The following is a 24,861-nucleotide window of genomic DNA, read 5'->3' as shown; positions in this document are numbered from 1 at the left end:
GTACATAATTTTAACACAGAACAAGGGCTGTTTGTAAAACATGCATGCCCCCCTATGGACTGTCAGTTGTAGTGGCAGCCATTGTGAATACGTTTTTGTCACTGTGAACTTGACTTTTGACCTAGTGACCTGAAAATCAATAGGGGTCATCTGCCAGTCATGATCAATGTACTTGAGAAGATTCATGATCTTGAGTTATCATCAGGAAACCATCTGGTGGACCAACCAACTGACATGTGCAAAACAATATACCCCTCTTCTTCCAAGGGGGGCATAAATATAATATTAATTTTTGGTAATCTAAATTAAATCAAAATTGCAAGATTGTATTTTCCGAGAAATTATCGGAAAACATCGTTAAAGTTAAAGGGTATCTGCCAGCTTATGCCATTAAAACACAAATGTTAAATGACAAAAGCTGTTGCCCGGTTCACGGCACGCGGAGCCTACCCTATTGTGAACCAAAATCTGTTTGTGTATTTCATCCTAGTAGTTACCTTGACATAGAACAGACACATTGGTTACTTTTATGAAACAATTCTTATAAAACTTGGTATACAAATTGCGACATTGTTGCCCATTTGTCCGTCAGTCCATGTCCGAATAGTAGCTAAAATTGAGAAAACTCAGTAAGATTTCATGACAATTAATATTCACATAGTTTTTAAATACACAAAATAATACATTGACCATTTTAATTTTGTGATAAAACTTGGTTTACAAATGAACTCAGAAGAGCAATGTGATATTTATTTTGTCCCTACCGTTTTCACATGAAGGGATTTACGGTTGACCCACTGTCCATCGGTCTGTCAGTCAAATAAACCTGGATCTGGTTACAATGTTTTCCTAAGATTTCACCAGGTTACCTACTTTTTGGACACACTCAACCCAGGCTTACTCAACCAAGATGAGCATGTCGATCAGGTTTCATCAACATTGAGTCGAAAAAAGCCTGGTTTCTTCCATCACCTGATGATCCTCTAACACAGCAAGTCAATCCTCGAATGTCCGAAATATGTTCTGGTTCTTATAGTGGCAGACAAAAACAAGACCTATGATTTTAAGTAAATTTGTTATGTTCATATATACATTAATTATTCCAACTATTTTTTTAGCTCGTATATGTTGTTATACAATTGTATTAAACATGGCCATTTAAGTCTTTCATAAGATTCTAACTAAACAAATGAGTTTTAATTTCTTTTAAAACTCTTGATGCAAGCAAACGATGAACGGCAGTATTGGGGGAAAAAAAATGGCAGACAATATGTATTTGACCATCAAAACTAGAGAAGACTGAGATAAAGATATGCAGAAAATGAAGCAACACCAGTTCATACACAGTGCTAAACTCACATCATAGAGATGTTTAAGTTCATGGATTTCAAGACTATTAAAGCTCAGGACTTTGGTACAGTCTCCCCATCTACAGCATTTCTCTTGAACCACATGAGAGATGATATGTGCATCTTGCTGTCCTATGGAGTGGAAGTCTTCCTTGCAGGATATCCATTTGCACGAATACTCCTATAACAAGCAACTTTGTAAACTGCAGATTGGAAGCCAAAGTCAATTAACTTACAGTGTCCACATTTTTAACTTTAGTTATAATCATTGACTAAGTTTTTCACAAATGTTATTTTTGATTGAAATGTTAATGAAAAGGCAAAAAAAGAGATTTACTGTGAAATAAGTCAATGGAGATAAGCCTACTAATAGCTCTTGGTGTGTATTGTGGATTTCACCATGATTTGTTTAACTCTATTTTTGTTTTATTCATCTATATATTGATATTTTCTATGAGTTCTTTACGCAGATACACATCTAATCAGAGCCTCTGTTAATGTAATAAAAGTATGTTACTGTTCTGTTCTTCTGTTAATAACTAATCTAAAAAGAAAGAAAACAAGTAAATTTGCACTATTGTATGAATATGGCATACACTTATTTTTCCATGTTGAAATCTTATTAAATTCATGATATGAAGCCCTAAAATGTTTGTAACAAACAGATGGATGGACTGACAGACTGACCGATGGAAAACGCCAACACTATATCTCTCTGGCTTTGGAAAGGATAATGATTCAACAGAAAGTAGAAATCATCAATAAAAACTTGATGCATCTAAGTTTACTTAGCAATTAGTGAGTTCAATATGTCCTTTAACTGAACAAAAAACAGATGTTTCAAAAACTTAACATGATTTGTCATTTGTTGCAAATATTAAGAAGCACTTACAGGTCCTGGGTTTCAATCACCAACATATGATAAAATAGTTCTCAGTAACAAAAGGCACAAAAATGCAAGAAAAAAATCACTTTAATGTTAAAATAAATATATATAGTTATTCAATAAACGATGTATATTTTGTCATAAAGTACCGGTCCTGGATTTTTCTCAACATCATTTAAGAGCATCAACATCCGCTGGGACAGGTTAACATGTTGTTGAATACACAGCTGCATCATGATGTAATGAAGACCACCTTGTCCACACATACGACCCAGAATCATCAGCCCAAACATCTTGATCCACATGGTGGGTGGGAAATGTTTGTATGTTCCTAAAGAACAAAACATGTTAATGATTTATCATTTCAAGTATAAAAGGCAAGCCTTAAAATTCTTAGAAAGCTTTAACATCTGAAGGTTAATATCACCCTGGCTGTGCAGATCTTGGTAATATACCCATTTAAAAAACATTCCTTAAAGCCACACACCTTGAAATGAAATATCTGGCATAGTAAATTTGGATATAAATAAGAAACATATTTTATCTTTGCCAATTAGAATATATCTGGTGGTTGCAAGGTAGAAATCCGTCTTTCTTGTGCTTTAAAACTTAAGAATAATTGTGTTTCTCGAATTGAACATGTACGTATACAAATCATACATTCAGTTTTAAAATATAAAAAAATAAATTACTTGCTAACTAGGCTATAGATTTAATGACAATTTTGCACACTTTCAAATTGCATCTATATGTACTGAGTAACATGTATTTCATTTCAAGGTGTGTGGCTTTAATGTAATAAACAAGAGTGCTAAACTGTCACAAGATACACCCGTTTGAAGGTTTTGGACACCATGCTTAACGCTGGAAATGCACTAAGTGACCTAGTTTTCGACCCGGCATGACCTATATCTGAACTTGACTTAGATATCATTAAGACACAACTTCTGCCCAAATTTGGTGAAGATCGGATGAAAACTCTTTCAATTAAAGAGCTTACACCATGCTAAATCCTTGAAATGCACCCTGTGAACTAGTTTTTGACCCAGCATGACCCATATTTGAACTTGAACTAGATATTGTCTAGATACAACTTCTGACCACATTTGTTGAAGATCAGATGAAAACTACTTCAATAAGAGTGTGGACACCGTGCTAAATGCTTGAAATGCACTAAGTAACCTCGTGACCTAGTTTTTGACCTGGCGTGACCCATATTTGAACTTGACCTAGATAACATTTTGACACAATTTCTGACCAAATTTGGTGAAGATCGGATGATAACTACTTCAATTTGAGAGCGGACACCATGCTTAATCCTTGAAATGTACTAAGTGAACCCCTGACCTTGTTTTTGACCCGGCATGACCCATAATTGAACTTGACTTAGATATTGTCTAGATAAAACTTCTGACCAAAGTTTGTGAAGATTGGATGAAAACTACTTCAATTAGAGAGCAGACACCATGCGAAATGCATGAAATGCTCTAAGTGACCTCGCGACCTAGTTTTTGACCCGGCATAACCCATATTTGAACTTGACCTATATATCATTTACACACAACTTATGACCAAATTTGGTAAAGATCAGATGAAAACTACTTCAATTAGAGAGCCACCAATGCTAAATCCTTCAAATGCACTAAGTGACCCCGTGACCTAGTTTTTGACCTGGCATGACCCATATTCAAACCTGACCTAGATATTGTCTAGATACAACTTCTGACCAAGTTTGGTGAAGAGCAGATGAAAACTATTTGAATTAGAGAGTGGACACTGTTATGGACGCCGCCGCCCGCCAAGGGTGAAACTATAATACGTCCCGTTTTTTTAAAACCGGCGTATACAAATAAGTAATATCCCTCACAGGGTTCAGGTCACACAATTAACTTATAGACAATAGGCAATACTTAATTCATTCACTTCAAACTGTTTCTCTTGACAGATAACAAATGTTCAATCAAATTTTCATTCAAGATCATTTGGTTACAAATTTGAAATATACTAAAATTTGCCTTCATAATGGAAACTTCTATTTTCCAAGCATGCCTTCCACTTCCTTGAGCTGACTTCGTTGAGTTCATGATTAGCAGATGCAATCTGTAAGATTTACTTATAAATAACTATAAAATAAGTGATTGTTACCCAAAAAATAAAAAAATATAAATTCTTTTGTCTAATTACACACTTTCACATACATAAATGTGACACACGCATAAAGGCCCATAACCATCCAATCAAAATATTCAGAAATAGAGGTGCTCATTATACTAACAGTAATGACTAAGTTTGTATACATGTATGTTTTTTCAACTATGTTTTGCAAAATATTCTCATGCAAACCAGGGTTTCCAATTTAATAAGCCACATGTACATTGCATGTAACAGGGGTAAGACAATGCTAACAAGAAATGTGGTTGTCAGAAACACAATGCCCCCTAATGCGCCACTTTGATTATTTTTTTTACCTTTGACCTTTAAGGATGACCTTGATCTTTCACCACTCAAAATGTGCAGCTCCATGAGATACACATGCATGCCAAATATCAAGTTGCTACGTTCAATATTGCAAAAGTTATGAAGAAGGTTAAAGTTTTGGTTAAAGTTTTTGAATTATTTTTTTTGACCTTTGACCTTGAAGGATGACCTTGACTTTGACCTTTCACCACTCAAAATGTGCAGCTCCATGAGATACACATGCATGCCAAAAATCAAGTTGCTATGTTCAATATTGCAAAAGTTAATATGAAGGTTAAAGTTTTGGTTAAAGTTTTGGGACACACACACACACACACACACACATGGACACATACAATGACAGACAGGCCAAAAACAATATACCCCCGATCTTTCGATCCGGGGGCATAAAAATAATCCTGGTTGTGTTTTTCAAGCAATCTAGCTAAAACAAACAGGTTTAATAAAATAGAAAGATTAACTAAAATGAACATACCAGTTATATAGGGCTATAACTATCATATTGAGTATGTCAACACAAAATCGTGTAATTAGTTGCTAAAAGATACAGAAAGCTTTATATTGGAAAGTGCATGTGTTGACCTCCTTTTTTTGTTACTTTATTTGTACATAAAATGCTTGTCAAGCATACACAAGTTAGTGATTTAAAGTCATACCATTGGTGAGCCTATCAGCTTAATTTTACTCTCTTTTCCAGTCTCTGGTTGCTTGATGTGGCGACTGCAGAAGTGGCTCAGCAAAGCGTCTTCGTTGGAGCAAACAACCCTGCATTCTGGACACCGATTGTGCGCCTCCTTTAAATATAAAACTTTGTGAAACATAAAAATATATTAAACATTTATTTTTCATCATTTTAACCAATAAATACCTACTAAACAAGAACTTTGACATTAACTTAGATAAGAAAACATATATATTATTTTCAATTAAATTGTTAAACAAGAGCTGTCTTCATAGGATGACGTATGCCCCCAATAAATGCTTTGATAGAAATTATGAGCATTTTTCGAACCCTAAACGCGGACCCTAAGGTCAAGGTCATGGGGTAAAAATTTGTGTGGGTATGGAAAGGCCTTGTCCATATACACATGCATATCAAATATGAATGTTACATCTGAAGCGACAAAAGAAGTTATGAGCATTTTTCGAAACCTAAACACAAAGTGTGACGGAAAGACAGACATCAGACAAACAGACAGAAGGACAGTTCGATCACTATATGCCCTCCTTCGGCAGCATAAAAAAAGTTAATCCAGAAATGCAAAATAAGTCCCAAACTAGAGAGCGGACACCATACTTAATCCTTAAAATGCACGTAATGTAAGCAAGTTAGTTCAAATAACAATGTACACAATTTCAATACTTTCTTAAAGTTAGTTCAAATAACAATGAACACAATTTCAATATTTTCTTATCACTTAATCAATAATTATTATTTAAAAAAAAACATCCTGACAGTCCCCTCACATTTATGTGACTGAACTATCAGTCAAAAAAACGTTTGTTAGCTAACAGGGAGATATCTGTTATGGGAGAAGGTTCAAAATATTTTTGCCATTTCTTATATCACACTGCAAGTGTCAGTGCTACTGGCTCTGGGCATTTTCTATTTTTATCAAACCACTAAATTCAATGTATTTTATTCAGAAAACTTTTCAAAAGACAACCTCAGTGTCTGGACTGACCTGATGCACCAAATCGCACAAGTCAGCTACATCTCTGAAATTATTTCAATACAATCATTTTCATTAATAAAAATAGATAACAAGAGCTGTCAGAGGACAGCGCCCTCGACTATTCGAGTGCTTGACAGTATAACGTAAGCCATCATGGGGAAATTGTTCATATTCAATAATTTATTAGATGATCTTTCAAAAATAAAAAAAGGAAAAAAAATAAAAATTTGGGGAGGGGGTAGGGGGGTTGAGAGGGGGGTATAACATGGGGTGTGGTCATTTATTAGACGATCTGACGATCTTTCAAAAATAAAAAAAGGAAAACAAAAAATTTGGGGGGGGGGGGGTGGGGGGGGGGGGGGCAGGGATTCTGGGTTGGGGCGTGGGGTATTGCAGTGCTGCAGCTAGGATTTAAAAAGGGCAGGGGGATTTTTTGTCAAAAGAGCACTTTGGACGCGCAGTATTTTGTCAAAAGGGCACTTTCGAGCGCGCGGGCGTTTCTAGAATGCTTCCTCATGCATGTTAATTTATGTGTTATCAATAATTGTAAGAATAAATTATTCCCATTGTCATTAAACAATTTAAATTTAATTACTACAATGAGGAATAAATTAATTACAATGTATTTTAATAAGAGATTTATTAATCATCATATGTAAAAAAAAAATTAAACAAAAAAAAAAAAATTTAAGGGCAGGGGGGGCCCTAGGAAGGTCAGGGCGGAGGTTCGGGAGGCAGGGCGGGGCGCCCTTCGATTTAGGCCTAGCTGGAGCACTGGTATTGCACGGGTGGAATCCATTGTGGTATTCAGGTAAGTGTTGTTTTGTCAAAGTATTAATAAAATCTTATCATAAATAAAGAAGTTATGTGAATTTAAGCAAAATGTCCAATTCTCAAAGTAAAAAAGGGGCCATAATTCTATCAAAATGCTTGATTCAGTGGTCTAATCTTGTTTATAGGTTGGGGTCATGTTGGTAAACAAGTATGCAAAATATAATAGCAATATGTCAAAGGACATAGGAAATATTTGGGGTAGTACGCAAACTTTAACATAGATTTATCAATGATATGCATATTCTGAGTATAAAAGGGGCCGTAAATCTATCAAAATGCTTGATTAAGTGGTCTGCTCTTGTTTGTAGGTTAAAGGTCATGTTGGTAAACAAGTATGCAATATAAAAAAGCAATATGTTAAAGGACATAGGAAATATTTGGGGTAGTACGCAGAATTTAACATAGATTTATCAATAATATGCATATTCTAAGTATAAAAGGGGCAATAATTCTGTCAAAATGATTGATACAGTGGTCTGCTCTTGTTTATAGGTTGGGATCATGTTGGTAAACAAGTATGCAAAATATGAAAGCAATATGTCAATGGACATTGAAAATATTTGAAGTAGTACGCAAACTTTAACATTTGCATGCTCACGGAAACGCCAACGCCGGGGTGAGTAGGATAGCTCCAATATATATATTTCATATATAATAGTCCAGCTAAAATACAGTCAACAATTAAAGAGTTGTTGTCACTGGGAATGTGATCTTGCATATATACACTTCATGTTGACAACATATTAATTGAAATATTATTTTCAATTAAATTGTTAAACAAGATCTGTCTCCATAGGATGACGTATGCCCCCAATAAATGCTTTGATAGAAATTATGAGCATTTTTCGAAATCTGAATGCATTTTTTGAACCCTAAACACGGACCCTAAGGTCAAGGTCATGGGGTAAAAATTTGTGTGCGTATGGAAAGGCCTTGTCCATGTACACATGCATATCAAATATGAATGTTACATCTGAAGCGACAAAAGAAGTTATGAGCATTTTTCGAAACCTAAACACAAAGTGTGACGGACGGACAGACAGACATCAGATAAACAGACGGAAGGACAGTGCGATCACTATATGTCCTCCTTCGGCGGCATAAAAAACGTTAATTTAGAAATGCAAAATAAGTCCCAAACTAGAGAGCGGACACCATACTTAATCCTTGAAATGCACTAAGTGACCCTGTGACCTAGTTTTTGACCCGGCATGACCCATATTCGAACATGACCTAGATGTTGTCTTGGTACAACTTCTGACCAAGTTTGGTAAAGATCAGATGAAAACTACTTCAATTAGAGAGCAGACACCATGCTTAAACCTTAAAATGCACTAAGTGACCCCATGGTCTAGTTTTTTACCCGGCATGGCCCATATTCGAGCTTGACCTAGATATTGCCTAGATACAACTTCTGACCAAGTTTGGTAAAGATCAGATGAAAACTATTTGAATTAGAGAGCGGACAAGAAAAGTGTGACAGACAGACAGACAGTGCGAAAACTATATACCCTCTTTTCTTCGAAAGGGGGCATAAAAAATGTGGAGTAAAATATTTACAAATGTGTTCTTTTTCTTTGCAGACTGACTTACCTATCAAAATAGTTACATAAACAAATATGTATAATTATATTGTTAATATTATGCGCATAAATAAAACATATGCTATTTCATGTAAAATTAATTGTAGACAGCAAATAATGAAACAAGAAACCGTTTGAGACGGGTGATGCTCCACAAAGGTTTTTTTGTCACAATATTGCACTATATATTCAGATAAAAGGAAACGTCTTGAGGGGCATAACTTTGGACAAAATAATACAATGGATGGTTTAGTAACTTAAAAATTTCAAAGGGCCATAACTCTGTAAATAAATCATCTAACCAGAACCCACTAATAACATGCGCATCTCCTCAAGGTAGTTAAGCTTCCCATAAAGCTTCATTGTATTCCAGTCAGTAGTTGGGGAGAAATAGCCCGGACAAGAATTGCACTATATGTACAGTTATTAGAAAATTTCAAAGGGCCATAACTCTGTGAAAAATCATCCGACCATAACCGGCTTATAATATGCACATCTCCTGTTGGTAGTGAAGCTTCCCATAAAATTTCATTGAATTCATATAATAAGTTGGTGAGAAATAGCTCGGACAAGAATTGCACTATATGTACAATGGAAAATTTCAAATGGCCATAACTCTGTGGAAAATCATCCGACGAGAACCGGCTGATAATATGCACATCTCCTGTTGGTAGTGAAGCTTCCCATAAAGTTTCATTGAATTCCCGTCATTAGTTGCTGAGAAATTGCTCGGACAAGAATTGCTCTATATGTACAATGGAAAATTTCAAAGGGCCATAACTCTGTGAAAAATCATCCGACCAGAACCTGCTGATAATATGCACATCTCCTCTTGGTAGTGATGCTTCCCATAAAGTTTCATTGAATTCCAGTCATTAGTTGCTGAGAAATAGCCCGGACAAGAATTGCACTATATGTACAGTAAATGGAAAATTTCAAAGGGCCATAACTCGGTGAAAAATCATCCGACCAGAACCCGCTGATAATATGCACATCTCCTCTTGGTAGTTAATCTTCCCATTAAGTTTCATTGAATTCCGGTCATTAATTGCTGAGAAATAGCCCTGACAAGAATTGCACTATATGTACAGTTAATAAAATTTTTAAAAGGGCCATAACTCTGACAAATCATCCGACCAAAACCCGCTGATAATATGCACATTTCCTCTTAATTGTGAAGCTTCCCATTAAGTTTCATTGAATTCCGGCCTTTAGTTGCTGAGAAATAGCCCGGACAAAAATTTTTCACGGACGGACAGACGGTCTGACGAAGCGGCGACTATATGCTCCCCCCCAAATTTTTTGGGGGAGCATAAAATGTCAAATTAACATGGATAATAGAAAATATTGTGAAATGCTTTATTTATAAATTAGAAACTAGATAACACTTCTAAAATGATTGCAAGTTTCCATGACTCATTGAGGAATAAACCATGTAAAATGTTAGTTTTGCAAATTTATATAGTTATGGGAAACAACTACATTAAATTTAAATATCAAAGCTTTTTTTTATAATTGTATATGTACCGGTAAAACACCGCTTCATTCGTAAGAATGTCATTTGAGCCTAGATGAAGATACAGCTGTTGAACATCCATCTTCCGCAAGTCTCTCAACAATGCATGGCGAAAACGATCACAAGAAAATTTGGCACCTTTGAAAACAGAGTTGGCGAATGTCTGTGTAAATAAATCACAAATATACATGAATGAATACACAAGGAAAATTCATGCTTTGCCTCAAGATTAAAATGAAAAGTTTGCAATTACAATTCCCTACAATCTGTAAAATATTCCACACGCTTAAATAAAATATATAACCATGCAAATTAGTTAGAAAACGCAATGATGCCAATCATTGCACATCAGCATAATAAGTTTAACTTTATATTGATGACAAATACTGTAATCATACGAAGCTTAGGACTTGACATTTGAACTGTTTAAGTATAAATAAATGAAATAGTTACATCATTTATAGAAACTATGAGTATCACGTTTAAATGGTGGCATTTCGTGTTTTCTCAAAATTTTTTACAAAAACAGTAAACATATAAACGACTGTTGATATCAACATAATCCATTTTAGTTCATTACGTTACAATGTTGCAAAACTTATTAAAAGCTGTTAAAAAAAGACTGGTATACATTTGTATCATGTGTGCCAGATGGCCCTTATTCACAACAGCGTAAACATAAAAAAACACCATGTACGACCTAGACGGCTTGAATATTTGACACACGTCGGCACAAAGTGCTTGGGAAAATTATCCAGCTATTTGTTGCATGATCATTCCCCGAATTGTCTTGAACATTTGACGCGCGTCAGCACAACGTGCATGAGGAAATTTTTTCCGACATTTATTCATCCGCATTCATTTTTAATTGAATAAACAGATACTCGTTTTTATGTACATCTTGTTAGGTAGAAAACAATAAAAATTTTACACAGGTGTAGTCTTATTGAAGAAATGTGGGATCAATATTTATTTGTCTTTGTTATAAAATACTACGGCATGTAAGTAGAAAATGTGTACCCAATGACTCAACAACGGCAAGAACAGTTGGTTTTAATATGACGTCATTGCCCAAATGGGTTATGATCTGAATATAACTTCTGGAAATAATCATTACTTTCAGTTTGGAAATGCGATGTCAATGACGCTTTTATAACTGACATATGGATACCGTTTAAACGGTAACCTTTTGTTTATTTCATTAATCATTTCGTTTTAACGTTTAGAAAAATGTGTACATGTGATACCATTAACAGAAACAAACCTGAAACTGTAATTACTGTTCTATACCATTGTCATTACATATTCTCATCAGAGATTGGCAGGCATTTGACAGCTATATCATCAGGAAGAATATCCTTAATCCGATGAGCATTGGAGTCCCCAGCAATACGGTTCACTTTTCTCCTGTCTTGGGCACCTGAAAAAATAAAAGGAAAATGCTTCCTGACACAACACTGCATCCTGTTCAAAAGAGCCTGCGTAATAAATCTACTAATTATAAAAAGACAAGTCTTAACAACCCAAATACTACCTTAACAATACTATTGCAACAAGACTAATAAGGACGACTAAACTTGTCTTATGTGTATCTAACTACACAAAAAGAATATAAACAAAACAGATCAATCATGCTTTAATAAAAATAAAGGTCACACAAGTTAAAAAGCACTAGTTTTCAATAATCAATAAGTGTCAAAATTGCAATACACTGGTCAGTGTTCAGTGCAAATATCACTATGAACATGTCAAAAGTGTCAATTATTGCACTAGTGTGTAACACACTGAATGTGTCCAAATGCGCGAAGCACCTGTTTTTTAATAATTAGTATTAAAGTGTCACTCAAAATTGCAATCCACTGGTAAGTGTTCAATCAATGCAAATATCACACAGTCACTATAAACACATCAAAAGCGTCAATTATTGCACTAGTGTAAAACACACTGTAAGTGTCCAAATGCGCGAAGCACGTGTTTTTAATAGATCACAAAATGGGTAATAAAACGCACAGTTGAACTTAAAGTGAAAAGTAAACACAAATCCTTCGTTCACTCACACCGAGTTACTAGGACTTGGTCGCGAAAATGAATGCCACTTTGAATTATACACTTTACAACGTCGAAATACACCAAATCACAATTAAAAGATAGCTATTGCAAGTTCAAAAACAAAACTGAAATATATAAGCGCCGAAATGACTTCTTGATCTCAAAACAATGTCACAAACGTATACAATACCGGATCTCAACCGTTTGAAAGCTCGTGGTGGCACACTACAGTTTTTTTAGTCTCGGCCAATCGCGTACACAAGCAGGAGCGAACCAATGTCTGGAAACTGGTCACCTCGCAAATCTGAAAATAAACCAAGCACATTGCCAGAATGGTTGAGGCTGTGCCTTCTGAAAAACCAGTAACATTCAAATCAAATGAGTTGGGGCAAAATGTTTTAGTATTGATTATTTCAAATTAAAACATCAGAATTATGTGTGTTTCCGAGCCTTTTTAAGCCAGTTTCAACAACAAACTGCCACTTTCCTGCAGAAGCAAGGTGCCTGGAAACCATTTTTTTACATTGGTAACTTACCAAGTACTAAACAGCAATGGAGAAAATTGGGGGTCAAAGGATTAGATTTTTTGTAATAGTTCAATGTCCGTACGCCCTTTCAAATTTCCAACAGAAATACTGACCGGAGCCAGCATTACACCTGTTTTCGAATTGCATTAATTCTACTTCCTGTATGCAGCTATAGTTAAAATCATTGTGTCACACCGGTCTTAGGTTACAATATACTAAATCTTTTTGGAGTGCAATGCTATTCTCTCTAAAAACATGAACATCATTTATTTGAAGACACGGTTCTCTGTAGGGTCACTTGCCATGACTTTATTTGAGTATATTTCTGTGTGCATGTGGCAGGGAAAACATTGTTGTTTACTAGAAATTCACTCTTTTATCTGAAGATTGGAGACTACATAAGACTTTGACAGATGGCGGGAAACCCTCATGAACTGGATAGAAGCCGGTAAATAGATGGCCGTAAAACAGTGACTTTTGATTCGTGACGAGTTCTTTCTTACATATCGCTTGACCTATCTTTTTTATTGCTTAAATCAATTCGGCTTGGAATGCTCTTCGAGAAAAGGTATGGTTATGAGGGTCTCTATGCGCAAAAGTTTGACTTTATTTTTCGTTAAAGTTATTGCTTTTACATTGAATTTGTGTAGGAAATCTTTTACTATATTGTAACCTCTTACTGACAATAACGTAGTGACGTCACCATTTATGTATAGAATGTAGTTAAAATACCAATGTTTTGGTAACTTACAAACATCCAAGAAAAATCACCACAACTCAAACCTGACATTCATTATTATTAAGACACTCAAAATGGTGCTTACTTGAGCAATGTTCTCTTTATTTAGAAATTTGCATTCACATTGGTGGCTAAAAAGTGTGGTGTGCAGCCCGTGTGCAATCAAAAGGGGAGATTATTCCAACGATGTTTTTTTCTTGTTTCTCCATTCGGTACCCCTCGCACGTTATTTGATTACGCTTTCTTCATATATGGTCATATTACACTCATTCATAACGTTTATTTATAGATGTTTGTGTTGTGACATATATGGTTATGATTACCATATAAGGTAAAGACGGCCAGGGACCAGAGTCGCTCTGTTAGTATTAAAATTTAGTGCATTTTATGTGTCAAAAAATTGATGTAAGTTGAGTCCTGACTGATTAAAATATTAATTAATGATTTTATATGGTTGTTTAGGGAAGCCTCTAACAAATTTTACCAATTAAATAGATCTAATTATAATTGTTTTATAAGTGCCTGAAATTTTTCTTGCATTCATTGAGCTCATTGAAAAATTGAGTAAAAGCACAGCTTTGATGTTCTTTGATGGTCATTTTAAATGGAATAGTATGTTACAAATTAAACAATTATAACTATTGTATTAATGAATTGAGTAAAAGCACACCTTTGATGTTCTTTGATGATCATTTTAAGTGGAATAGTATGTTACAAAGTAAACAATGATTATTATTGAATCAATGAATTCATTTTGCTACAAAAAAATACAATTATACCTATATATACAAAAAACAACAAAAGATGTTAACCAAATTTTTTGATTTTTTTTTGATAAATGTACATGTATTTTTCAGTATATAAAATCCTATTAAAACATGTTATCAATAATGTTTGTGTTTTGTCAACATGAAGTATGTACTTGACAACTTTATTTTTCATTTATTCTTAGAAATACCCAAACAGGCAGTAATATGGAATATAAATAAAATAGTCATTTCATATTATTATAATTATAAAGTTAGAGGGAACTTGAATTGTTTGCTGAAAAGATCTAGCATGATTTTAGGCCAAATCTGTACCCTTGGGACATTAAATTGTAAATACATCAATATAAAGCAATGATCCTGAAAATTCTATTTGATAATGTCAATATCAGTCAATATCAGTATCAACTTCCTATTACCATTATTTACTGTTACACCATTAAAAACAACTTCATTTTGTAAAATATCCACAAAATAAACCATAAAAAAATTAAATATACTGCTCTTTTTACTCATGAAATTGGGAATTCAAGCGTTAATTCAACCAAAATTTAGAAAATACTATATGTTTTCTTATTTTTTTAAATTTAAACTATGATATCCTTTGTGATTTACTGGAATTGGGTTGAAAAAAAGCCCTGAGACTGAGTTACAAGGCAAATATAAATGTGCATCTTGAGTCTTAAGAAAAACATAGATTTTATTCAATACCTGGTTTTATTTTTTTACAGTCTAACTTTCCTTTAAACAGGTTTACTGGGATACATGTGTTATCTTTAATTTTGATAAATAACTATCAGTGTGTCATAGATCTTTACTATTACCATTTACCATCCCAATTTAAAAATTAATTTAATTTCTAGCCAAAAAAAAACTGACAGTATTTTCATTATTTCGCTTATATTAAATAACAACACACACCTACCGTTATACAAGATATAAGGCACTTATGGTGCAATATACAAGCGTTGATTAGATTAGCAAGTGTATTACACGAGATAACAGCTAGATTATAACGGGTGCAATATACAGGCCCTTTAATCAGCATTGATGAGATTAGGTGACATCTTTAAAGGGGGATAAGATGTGATTAGCACATTATCATGCAAAAAACATTTTTAAATAGTTCACACTGTATTAATTATTATTAATGAATTGATTTGATTTGACTTAATTAATAGTTTTATATATGGTAGTCATAGATGCATCTGTTGTATTTTACAGGGGGGGGGGGGTTCAAAATATATGTTATATTGAAATCTTTTTCATTTGTTTATACAAATGAATCTTTCATATATCTCCATGTTATCATCTGTATTCAATGAATGTTTGAATGTTTGTCAGTTTGTATTCTGTCCTTAAACAAACACAAAAAAGATGTTCAAACCTGTAAGCATCATGTTCTACTGCAACTCCATCTCAGGCATCTGTTTCATGCACTTCTGTCAACACTTCCAAAATGAACATTTCTCTCCCCACCCACCCACCCTGCACAAGCACAGCTTCCTGGCCAAAATCCAATACATGGCATGTTTTTTGGAGCTGTACGTGCAGAACCTCAATATTTACGCACAACCACCACAGTAAACCAAATGCGCAGTACTTATTCCGAATTCTAATAAAACAATCATTCATTTCTTTACACGTGTTGACACACTGCGAAGACTAGTCCATATAAACGGACTCCCAGAGCCTTTGATAATTTTTGCTATGGCGGCTCTGGCAACCCATTGGGTTATAAATAGTTCTTCTTGAATGCTCTGAGCTTTTATGAGTACATACTAGCTGAAATAATTCGCGTTCAGAATAAATCTGAGTCTGCCAAAGCAAAAATCATCAAAAGACTCTAAGGCGGCAATTTATATTGACTAGAGTACATACGTACAGCTCATAGTTCTTCTTTGTAAAATTAAAATCAATGCTAAAAAAATAATGTCACACATATGTCCATATAATCGAGTTAAATCAACCTAATACATTGTTACAAACACAATACCTGTTACAATCGACATCAATTTGCGTCTACTTTGTTGAGAAATGCTCAAAACATAAAATTGATATCAAATCGTTTATGGCGGAAGTTGTTATTGTCGATTAGAGCAAAGGGAAAGAAAGGGTTACACTGCACAAATTGTTTTCACAGTGGTATCTGACGATCTGGTCTTATGGTAGCAGTTGAAATTGTATTGTGTATAACATTGTAGTTTGAATTAGGACACATTCTTATGACTGTAATTTCGCTGCGAGCGGATAAGTGGCATGTTCCGTTAGTAAGTTGAATAATATCGGACGTATGTTTGCATTGTAAACAAGTTGTTATTAAAATAAAGATACTATGTGGTGTTGGTGTAACTTTTACTATTTTACTAAGTGAATGAGGGTTGAAATGCTATGAAACACTTTCTGCACCAATTAGAATATTTATTGAACATATTCCACATTTGTTTTCGGCTATAAGGCTAGATTATTTAATATACATGTATACATAGAAAATATTGCAGACATACACACACACACACACACACACACACACACACACACACACACACACACACACACACACACAAAGTATAACGAAATGGAAAAAAGAAACACCATTAAAGAAACTAAACAAACAAAACAACAAAGAACAAAGAAATGAATATGCATTGTTATAATGAAATATAAACACATACAGCTAAAAGATTTACAGAAAGCGAAAACCTAAGCACAAACGAGGGACACCACACATAATCAATTGGTCACTGTCGGCTCAGGAACTACTTTAAAGTACCCCGTGTACCCTTAGGTAAACTTATGTTCCCCGGGTACGAATAATACGTTTAAAGGCACCTGGCAATACGACGGGGTTCTTTTAGTATCTTTTCCGCACACCGGGAACAGTGTAGTAAACTTTAAAGTACCTGGGGTACCATATACACACATACAGCTGATAAATTTACATATATTTCCCTGTGTGTGATCGTGCTTATTGAAAGCGAAAGCCTAACCACGATCGAGGGACACCACACATAATTTACGCTCAATTGGTCATTGTCGGCTCAGGTACTACTTAAAAGTACCCCGAGTACTCAGAAGTATTCTTCAATGTACCCCGGATACGGAAAATACGCACCCGGTCATACTCCGGAATACTTTTTAAAACCGGTATATATTTTCTGTACCCCACATACTTTGCAGTATATTTTTTAATTACACCGGGTACTTGAAGTAGTATCTGAGCCGACAATAACCAATCGAGCATAATTTACTATTGTTTAATTAAATCATCTTATATTTCGAGTCCGCATTGAAGACGTACATAAAGTTGAAAGGCGGTAATGCATGTGTTAATTTGTTTACCATATGAGTGTTTTGGTATATGCATGTATTGAAATACAAATTGAAATAGATGTTCCATGCTTCGACCACCGACTTATCAAAGAATCGAATCCTGAACGAGTTTTCCGGGGATGGAAGTGTGAAGATCGTGGTGGCGACTGTGGCCTTTGGATTGGGGGTAAGTTACTGGACAATTAATAATGTGACCAACTACTCGAGCTTTCTGTAAATAGATTGACGAAACGTGTTTGTTTGATCTAGATATTACGGCATGGAGATGTGGTACATTGAATTCATGAACCTTGTTGATAATCGAAGTCTCTTCATTTATCGAATTAATTATAAAGTTATTGATAAATTGATTGAGTACAGAGCGATTAATTCATGGCGTACAGGGCAATGCGTATGTATGCATTGATGAACTTATTATGTGTCGATAGTACGTGGGCATTATGTTCCGTGTTGAAAATACAAATCTAACATCTGGTCATTTACAGATTGACATTGCGGATGTTCGTCTAGTCGTCCACTGGCGTGCACCAAGAAATCCTTTGTCATACTGGCAGGAGGTGGGGAGGGCAGGCCGGGATGGGAAACCGTCCCTTGCAGTTGTCTATCCCTACGGTCGTTCGTTAGTGGGAGACAGTGGACTGAGAGAGACGTTTAAGAGTGTTGAGTGCTTGAGGCTGTCAGTATTAAAGACTTTGTTAACTAAAGAGATGGATGAAAGTGAGTTATGCGTTAGGGAAGGTTGCGTTTTAAAGAATTGTTCTGTATGTGAGTGTGATCTTTGTCAGTGTTGTTAGAGGTGCTGTGCAAAATGCGGATGTGTTGGTGTGATAGGTGTTTTGGAGAGATTTTTCATTTGATAATTGTCACTGATGAGAATGTAATGATACACAGACAAGAATAACAAGCGAAGAATATATATGTACTGGCATTTCCCCAGAAATTTGGTCAAGCACAGCGGCAGGCGGTTGGTGTCGATTTCTTTATATACTTTCTAAATGTTATAAATCAAAATCCACACTACTTTGGAGCTACTAAAACACAAAATTTCATAATATTTATGTATTTGTCCTCAGTTCATTTCAGTCAAGTCATATATTATAAAATTAAATAACAACCAAAATAAGCAGAAAGCAAAACAATGATTGAAAAACATTCTGTGACCAATGGAAAATCTTGCTTCCAATTTCTTGTCGTTTATTAGATTGTATTCTGTCATGCACAGAGACTAAAGAAAAATGTGTTTTAGGTATATAGCGAATTCCGTAAATATGAAAGAAACTATATATATGTATATATTGTATCTGAATATGTTAAATGTTGGTACTGTGAAGTTATAGTCGCCGTTAAGAAAATAGTGTGAACAAATTTTAAATGGTCGGGAGCAATCAAATAAGACGTTTGATTCCAATTAATTGTATTCATAACTTAAATTACGCACAACCGCAACACACATCAGTTACGGTTTATTTTTGAAGCAAGTTCTTTATACTTGTTTATTTTCTGCAATAGTCGTTAACAATTAAAATATTTAAAAGATCGCCGTGGCGTAGTGGATATGGTGTCCGCCTAGCGATCGGGAAGTCACGGGTTAAAACCTCACTGTGAGCGTTCCTTCGATCTCCCCCAAAAGACACCAAGTACTGGTTCTAGTCCCAGGAAACAGATTCGAGTGCGTTTATAAAAGCATACGGCTTTCGATGCAATCGAGCTAAAATAAATAGGTTTAAACTAATTAAAATAAAACAAACAAACAATTTGAGCATATCTTTAATTGCTCTACCTCCACATGTACCGGTAATAATAGATCATTATCGACCATTATTATGATATTACGACCATAATCGATCCCCATTAACGACCCGTAAATCGTTCATACGTGTTACCTATGCCCCTTATGCACACACCGCTGATAAGAGCGCTGATAAGAGCGTGCATGTTTTGATTGAACGTTGGCCGAATGTAGACAGCATTCGGATTAAAGCTTGCAAGCTCTTGTGAAAATGTCAAGCGCACGCATTTTAGTCCGCTGGGCTAAAATCGCCTGGGGAAATCCCTGATTATATGTATCTATACATATGAATATATGGTGTTCGAATATATGTATGAATACAAGTTACACTTTGAATGGGTTGTTTTATATTAATCATTGTTCTTAAATCATGCTCCAGTGTTTTACTTATTGTTATAATGTATAATAATGTCTATCTCAGAAGTCAATGAATTACACTCAATATCAATATTAAAGTGATAAGTCTTATGTTACTAAGAAGTGAATTTTTAATTTATGTCTTACCTTATTAAAGTATCTGATGAATAAGTCATTATCAATTGAAAGTCATACAACTTATGTTACTTATCAGTGATTACTTTTTGTAACTTCTATCAATTCCTAGTTTTCATAATTCTTATAATCCATGCACTACACTTTTGTTATTTTCTATTTTGTTTATGGCTAAAAGAAATTGTATGCTTTAGAGCTAATAAATGTTGCTGCTGTAGATGCTGTTGTGTTATAATTCCCTTACGGCAGATCTAAGGGTCATCGTTCCTTTTGTTTCTTCCTAATGTCTGTTGTCTGAGCGCTATTCATATACAATTAACATAAGTATTAATTAAAATTTGAACAAATTATATATAAAATTTTTGTCCATTTAAAACAAATATTTAATATTTGAAAATAACCTTTCTTAAAAACATAAATTGTATGCTCGGAGAAAAGCATAGGTAAACCGTACATGTTGTAAACACACCGCATGCGTTCCTTTAATTTCTCTTTTGGTTAATAAAAACTGTTCGATATGCAAACTAGTTGACATTTACATTTACGCTTGACGTGTTTGAAACTTTGATTAAAATCTTTCTTCTGCGAGCACAACACATCATGTAAGTTATCTTAATTTGCTCATTATAGATATATTGACGATCTATTTGTGTTAATTCATGCCAGAAAATAGTTAATGTTGCTAATTTTACCAATAAATCCCCGCCTAAAATCTCGGCGGGGATTTTGCTATGGTAAATTGCGAAACCAGTTGCAACCCCCAGACCCGGAGGGTCAATAGCTGGGAGTTGGATTATTGCAACTAGGGTTATAAAGCTGATAGTTGAATTATTGCAACTATGCGAAGACGTGAGCGACTGCCCTGGCCTTGACATGTTGCAATTTTCTTTCAAGCTTTTCCTTTAAAATTATAATATATGTTTCCATTTTGTGTAATAAAGTATTGCTGCTTAAAGTTTTGTTGCAGAATTAAAGAAGACAGAGAAAGAAACAGCGTTATTAAATTACATTAAATGGCACTACTTTTCGTGTTGAGGAACAATGCTATTTTAAGAACGATTCATACGCGATAAACAAATGCAGCGGCTCCAGGGCGTAGCGATGAAATTGTAGTATTTCTTGAAAAACGGGGTGAGTGGTGTCAGTGGTATGATAAACAGAAAAACAGGTAACTGCCTGATCGTTTTGTAATCGGCAAAGCCTCGCCGTTATTTTATTCTAAGCCTCGCCTGATATATTACAAAACGATCAGGCAGTAAACTGTTATTCTCTATAAATATTCATAGCAATTTTAAAATGATAAAGTAAATGACAATAATAACGAACTCATCACAGTTAAAATATTACATTAGTTATTTTAGAATACGTATCGTTTTAATATTTTAATTTATATTTACCCGCAGCGTTTTTGTAATAAATTCTTCATGATTATTCACATGCCGTTTAATCCTGTTACATGAACGATACTATACTATAACCATAAAATTTCTAACTAAAGTTGTTGAACTTAATAAACATGCTACATTAAACATGTTAATGTCTTAAGTTGTAAAAGAATTCAACAACAACAGTCTGACATGAAACAGATATAGAAAACGATTTAGCAAATGGGCCGATGGCGGATCATAAATACCGTTTATGCAGCTTGGATTTCTTGAACCTACAACCCGATCGACATTTCCTTATTTGCTAGACCCTTTATATCGAGGATGATTTAGCTGATTTACGTTAAAAAATATTAGGTCAGAACCAGCTTATATATGTTATAGAATGTTCTTGAAATTTGACCAACATTCGGGTGTTCTTAATATAGTAGTGTTTATTGCATAAGACTAAGTACTTGTATTACGCAGACCATTGAAATGGGTATTAAGTATTGTAAATATTGTATTTCAGGTACCGTATTTCTCTCGTAAGCTACGTTCTTTCGTAGTTTTTTTTGTATTAGGCATTTTCATCACAATAACCTATACCCACTTCAATTTGGATACACAACGAAACTGTATTAAATACAAAATTTGATTCCTCAACTAAACGGTTGGTAAACTGGCAATTTTGTTCCGTGTATATGCTTAAGAAATTACTATCTAGCGTTCATCAAAAACACAAATATTGCAATACTCTGCGCCAAATATATCTGAATGAGTTTCTGTTTAACGTTATAGAGATTGTTTAGATCTTGAATACCTTAAACGCGTTTAACAAGAATGTTTTTCATTGGGTGTTTGGCGGCCGTGAACTTAAAACGGCTTGGCGCTACTATAAATTCGGCGGATTAGACATCAAGCAATACATCGTTCCATTATTTAGAACACGAAAAAATGTCGTCGTCAAAAATGTTTAATTCCGTCGTAGCTATGAATGCTGGAGCGGAAATAAAAGTGATAATACTGAAGGATTTGCAAAAAAAACTACAAACGTTTAGAAGAAAAACGGACGAATTGGCTGCCAGTTTAGAAGAAGTTGCTAGGGTTTATAACAAAGCATTTTTAGGTAGGTCTTTAATAAAATAGTAGTAATGTGAAGTAGAAAGAATTTGTGATAAATAATAAAATGTTATTGAAATTCCTTCTACAGGACCTAATGGTAAGTGGGTGGATTCACCTGAAAAAAAAAAATTCATCTAAATTCTCACTATAATACTGTGCTGGATATTGTCTTCTTCATTATGTTTTTAAGGATTTTTCTTCAATTGCCTTTATAAAAGAATGAACCGCTATTGCGTATCAGCTAAAATAGCGGTAATCAGGACTACCTGTTAACAACTCTTTGTGAAGGGCTTTATACTTTAAAAACAAAATAAACTCATTCTTTATGTTTCTAGTTGCGTAGTCTTTAGCACACATGTATCTATAAATTTACTTATCGTACAAATGAATACTATTTGTTAATAGATGTCAAGAAAGCAACCATAGCCGGATCAGCGGCGGGTGTTGTGGGTGGCACTATGGGAGTAATAGGATTGGTTATGGCGCCTTTCACTGCTGGAGCATCGCTGCTTGTGTCTGCGGCTGGTATGTTAACTTTTGTAAACCATTTGTTGATGCAACAATATGTTTGCTTATTGTTAAGTTTTTTTAAGTACTTAAATACGGATAATAATGCTTGTATAATAATAATAATAATAATAATAATAATAATAATAATAATTAATAATAATAATAATAATATTAATTTTATTATTATTATTATTATTAATGATTATTATTATTATTATAATCATTATTATTTATTTTATTATTATTATTATTATTATTATTTTTATTTTTATTATTATAAGAAAAAGTAGTAGTAGTAGTAGTAGTAGTAGTAGTAGTAGTAGTAGTAGTAGTAGTAGTAGTAGTAGTAGTAGTAGAAGTAGTAGTAGTAGTAGTAGTAGCAGTAGTACTTTATCATTCGAAAAATCGGTTTTATTATTAATATTTGTACAGCGAATGAATCTTTGTTAACCAGGTGCCGGAGTCGGGGCTCTCGGAGGTATAACGGCAGGCGGAGCAGCGATTGGAGAAAGTGTCGAGCGGAAGAATGCCGTAAAAAAAGCTGAAGAAATCGTTAAAAAGTTTGAGCAAGAGCGCAAGGATGTCATCAAAGACTGCAAACAAATTACCGACCTTCTTGGAGCAGACAATCTAGATAAAGATTTTCCGTTCTGGGCGAGTTTCATTACCAAGCTTATAATTGGATCGAGCACCATTGCATGGTCAGTGGCTTTGAGGGCACTGAACGGCATCGTCTCGGGCATTCGACTTGGGAAGGCTATATCTGAATTTTCACTTGAAGCTGTGATGGCTGGTGGTGGTGTGGCAACCTGTGCTCTGAGGGCCGGATCGGTCGCTGCAAGGGGTCTGCACGTGGTTGGGGCAGCCGTAGGGATCATACTAATTCCTATTGATTTGGGGTTTCTTGTGCATTCCGCACATGCAGTTGCAACCGACAAAGTGTCTGACACGTCCAAGAAGATTTCTCAAATGGCTGAAAAGTTGCGCGCCTCCTGCCCCAGTGAAGGAGAAATAGACGACGCAGTGTTTAAAACAATAGAGAAACTCATAAATCAATAAATTGGACAAAAAGGACAAAGTGCGTGAAACAAAATTTATGACAAGGCTGACAAGTTGTCTTCGTTCTTGCACGATTGGAATGGAAAGCGTATTTAAACAAAATATATATATATATAAGTATTGTTTAATCAATTACATTCATACACTCATTCACGCTCTGTAAAAATAAACTAACTCTCTCTTTTTTCTCTAACAATAAGATTTTATGTTAAATATTCTTATAGTTCATAAATCTAGTATTTTACATGTATTGAATCGTGTTTTGAATATAAACTGGTGTTTCTGCTCCTTTTTCTATGTTTGTAGAATGGTTTTGATTTATATGAGACTAAAAATTGAATAAATTTTTAGATGCATTCGTTTTTGCGGTGTTGTCATATTACTCCCCTGCTGTTGTTTCTGTTAAGGGAACTCTATATTGGTCTTCCGTTTGTGCGTCCGTCTCTCGGAAATACTTGCAACATGTTATGTAATTGTTATTAAAATATTAAACAAGAAAGCAATAAACAAAACATAGAAGATAACATGCTCACTAATCTACAGTCGTTTTATATCCGTCCTTAAATCCGTCTGTGTTTTGATCCATCCAGCAAAATACTAAAATAAATGATCAAACGTTGTACAAAGTTTAGAAAAAAACCTTACCCGTAATACAAATGTGTTTATGGTCAATCGATTTTATTACATTATTAATGTAATTAAATGTTATATGTTATTAGACGTTTGCTCCAATAAAGGAAACTACTCGTTAATTGATAAGTGTTTTGACAGTAATTGTATCCTCC

The 24,861-nt window shown here is 34.4% G+C and overlaps 2 protein-coding genes across 9 annotated transcripts; one reads left to right on the top strand and one right to left on the bottom strand.

Moving 5' to 3' along the window:
• Positions 1–655: 655 nt before the first annotated feature.
• Positions 656–12,623, bottom strand: LOC127859500 (uncharacterized). Of its 7 annotated transcripts, none has more exons than XM_052396989.1 (8): positions 12,562–12,623; positions 11,587–11,742; positions 10,334–10,485; positions 6,399–6,432; positions 5,370–5,507; positions 4,251–4,335; positions 2,385–2,566; positions 1,059–1,530 (listed from the first exon to the last, which is right to left on the bottom strand). In XM_052396989.1, exons 3-8 carry the CDS (start codon positions 10,402–10,404, stop codon positions 1,207–1,209), a joined length of 834 nt encoding a protein of 277 aa, XP_052252949.1. In that variant the 5' UTR covers positions 10,405–10,485; positions 11,587–11,742; positions 12,562–12,623; the 3' UTR covers positions 1,059–1,206. The 7 variants fall into 7 exon arrangements, with proteins under 7 accessions (XP_052252950.1, XP_052252949.1, XP_052252948.1 ...); XM_052396988.1 differs by having other exon boundaries at positions 10,334–10,460; XM_052396986.1 differs by having other exon boundaries at positions 11,613–11,742.
• Positions 12,624–20,527: 7,904 nt separating this feature from the next.
• Positions 20,528–24,398, top strand: LOC127860528 (apolipoprotein L3-like). Of its 2 annotated transcripts, none has more exons than XM_052398643.1 (3): positions 20,528–20,620; positions 22,913–23,032; positions 23,472–24,398. In XM_052398643.1, the coding sequence occupies exons 2-3, from the start codon at positions 22,966–22,968 to the stop codon at positions 24,074–24,076; spliced, it is 672 nt and encodes a 223-aa protein (XP_052254603.1). In that variant the 5' UTR covers positions 20,528–20,620; positions 22,913–22,965; the 3' UTR covers positions 24,077–24,398. The 2 variants fall into 2 exon arrangements, with proteins under 2 accessions (XP_052254603.1, XP_052254602.1); XM_052398642.1 differs by lacking the exon at positions 20,528–20,620 and adding an exon at positions 21,454–22,511.
• Positions 24,399–24,861: the final 463 nt, after the last annotated feature.

This window comes from Dreissena polymorpha, chromosome 15 (genome assembly GCF_020536995.1).
Source record: "Dreissena polymorpha isolate Duluth1 chromosome 15, UMN_Dpol_1.0, whole genome shotgun sequence".
Lineage (NCBI taxonomy): Eukaryota > Metazoa > Mollusca > Bivalvia > Myida > Dreissenidae > Dreissena > Dreissena polymorpha.
This window is presented reverse-complemented; position numbering and strand designations above follow the sequence as displayed.

What these genes read in the sequence shown, in the direction of transcription:
- LOC127859500 (XM_052396985.1), bottom strand. Translation starts at nt 10,512, where the DNA reads ATGTATATTTGTGATTTATTTACACAGACATTCGCCAACTCTGTTTTC. An exon ending in AATGAAGCGGTGTTTTACCG is followed by an intron (nt 6,433 to 10,333) that starts GTACATATACAA and finishes AAATAATTTCAG; the next exon opens with AGATGTAGCTGACTTGTGCG. An exon ending in TTGAGAAAAATCCAGGACCG is followed by an intron (nt 1,531 to 2,384) that starts GTACTTTATGAC and finishes TGCTTGTTATAG; the next exon opens with GAGTATTCGTGCAAATGGAT.
- LOC127860528 (XM_052398642.1), top strand. Translation starts at nt 22,340, where the DNA reads ATGTCGTCGTCAAAAATGTTTAATTCCGTCGTAGCTATGAATGCTGGA. An exon ending in TTATAACAAAGCATTTTTAG is followed by an intron (nt 22,512 to 22,912) that starts GTAGGTCTTTAA and finishes ATTTGTTAATAG; the next exon opens with ATGTCAAGAAAGCAACCATA. An exon ending in GCTGCTTGTGTCTGCGGCTG is followed by an intron (nt 23,033 to 23,471) that starts GTATGTTAACTT and finishes TTTGTTAACCAG; the next exon opens with GTGCCGGAGTCGGGGCTCTC.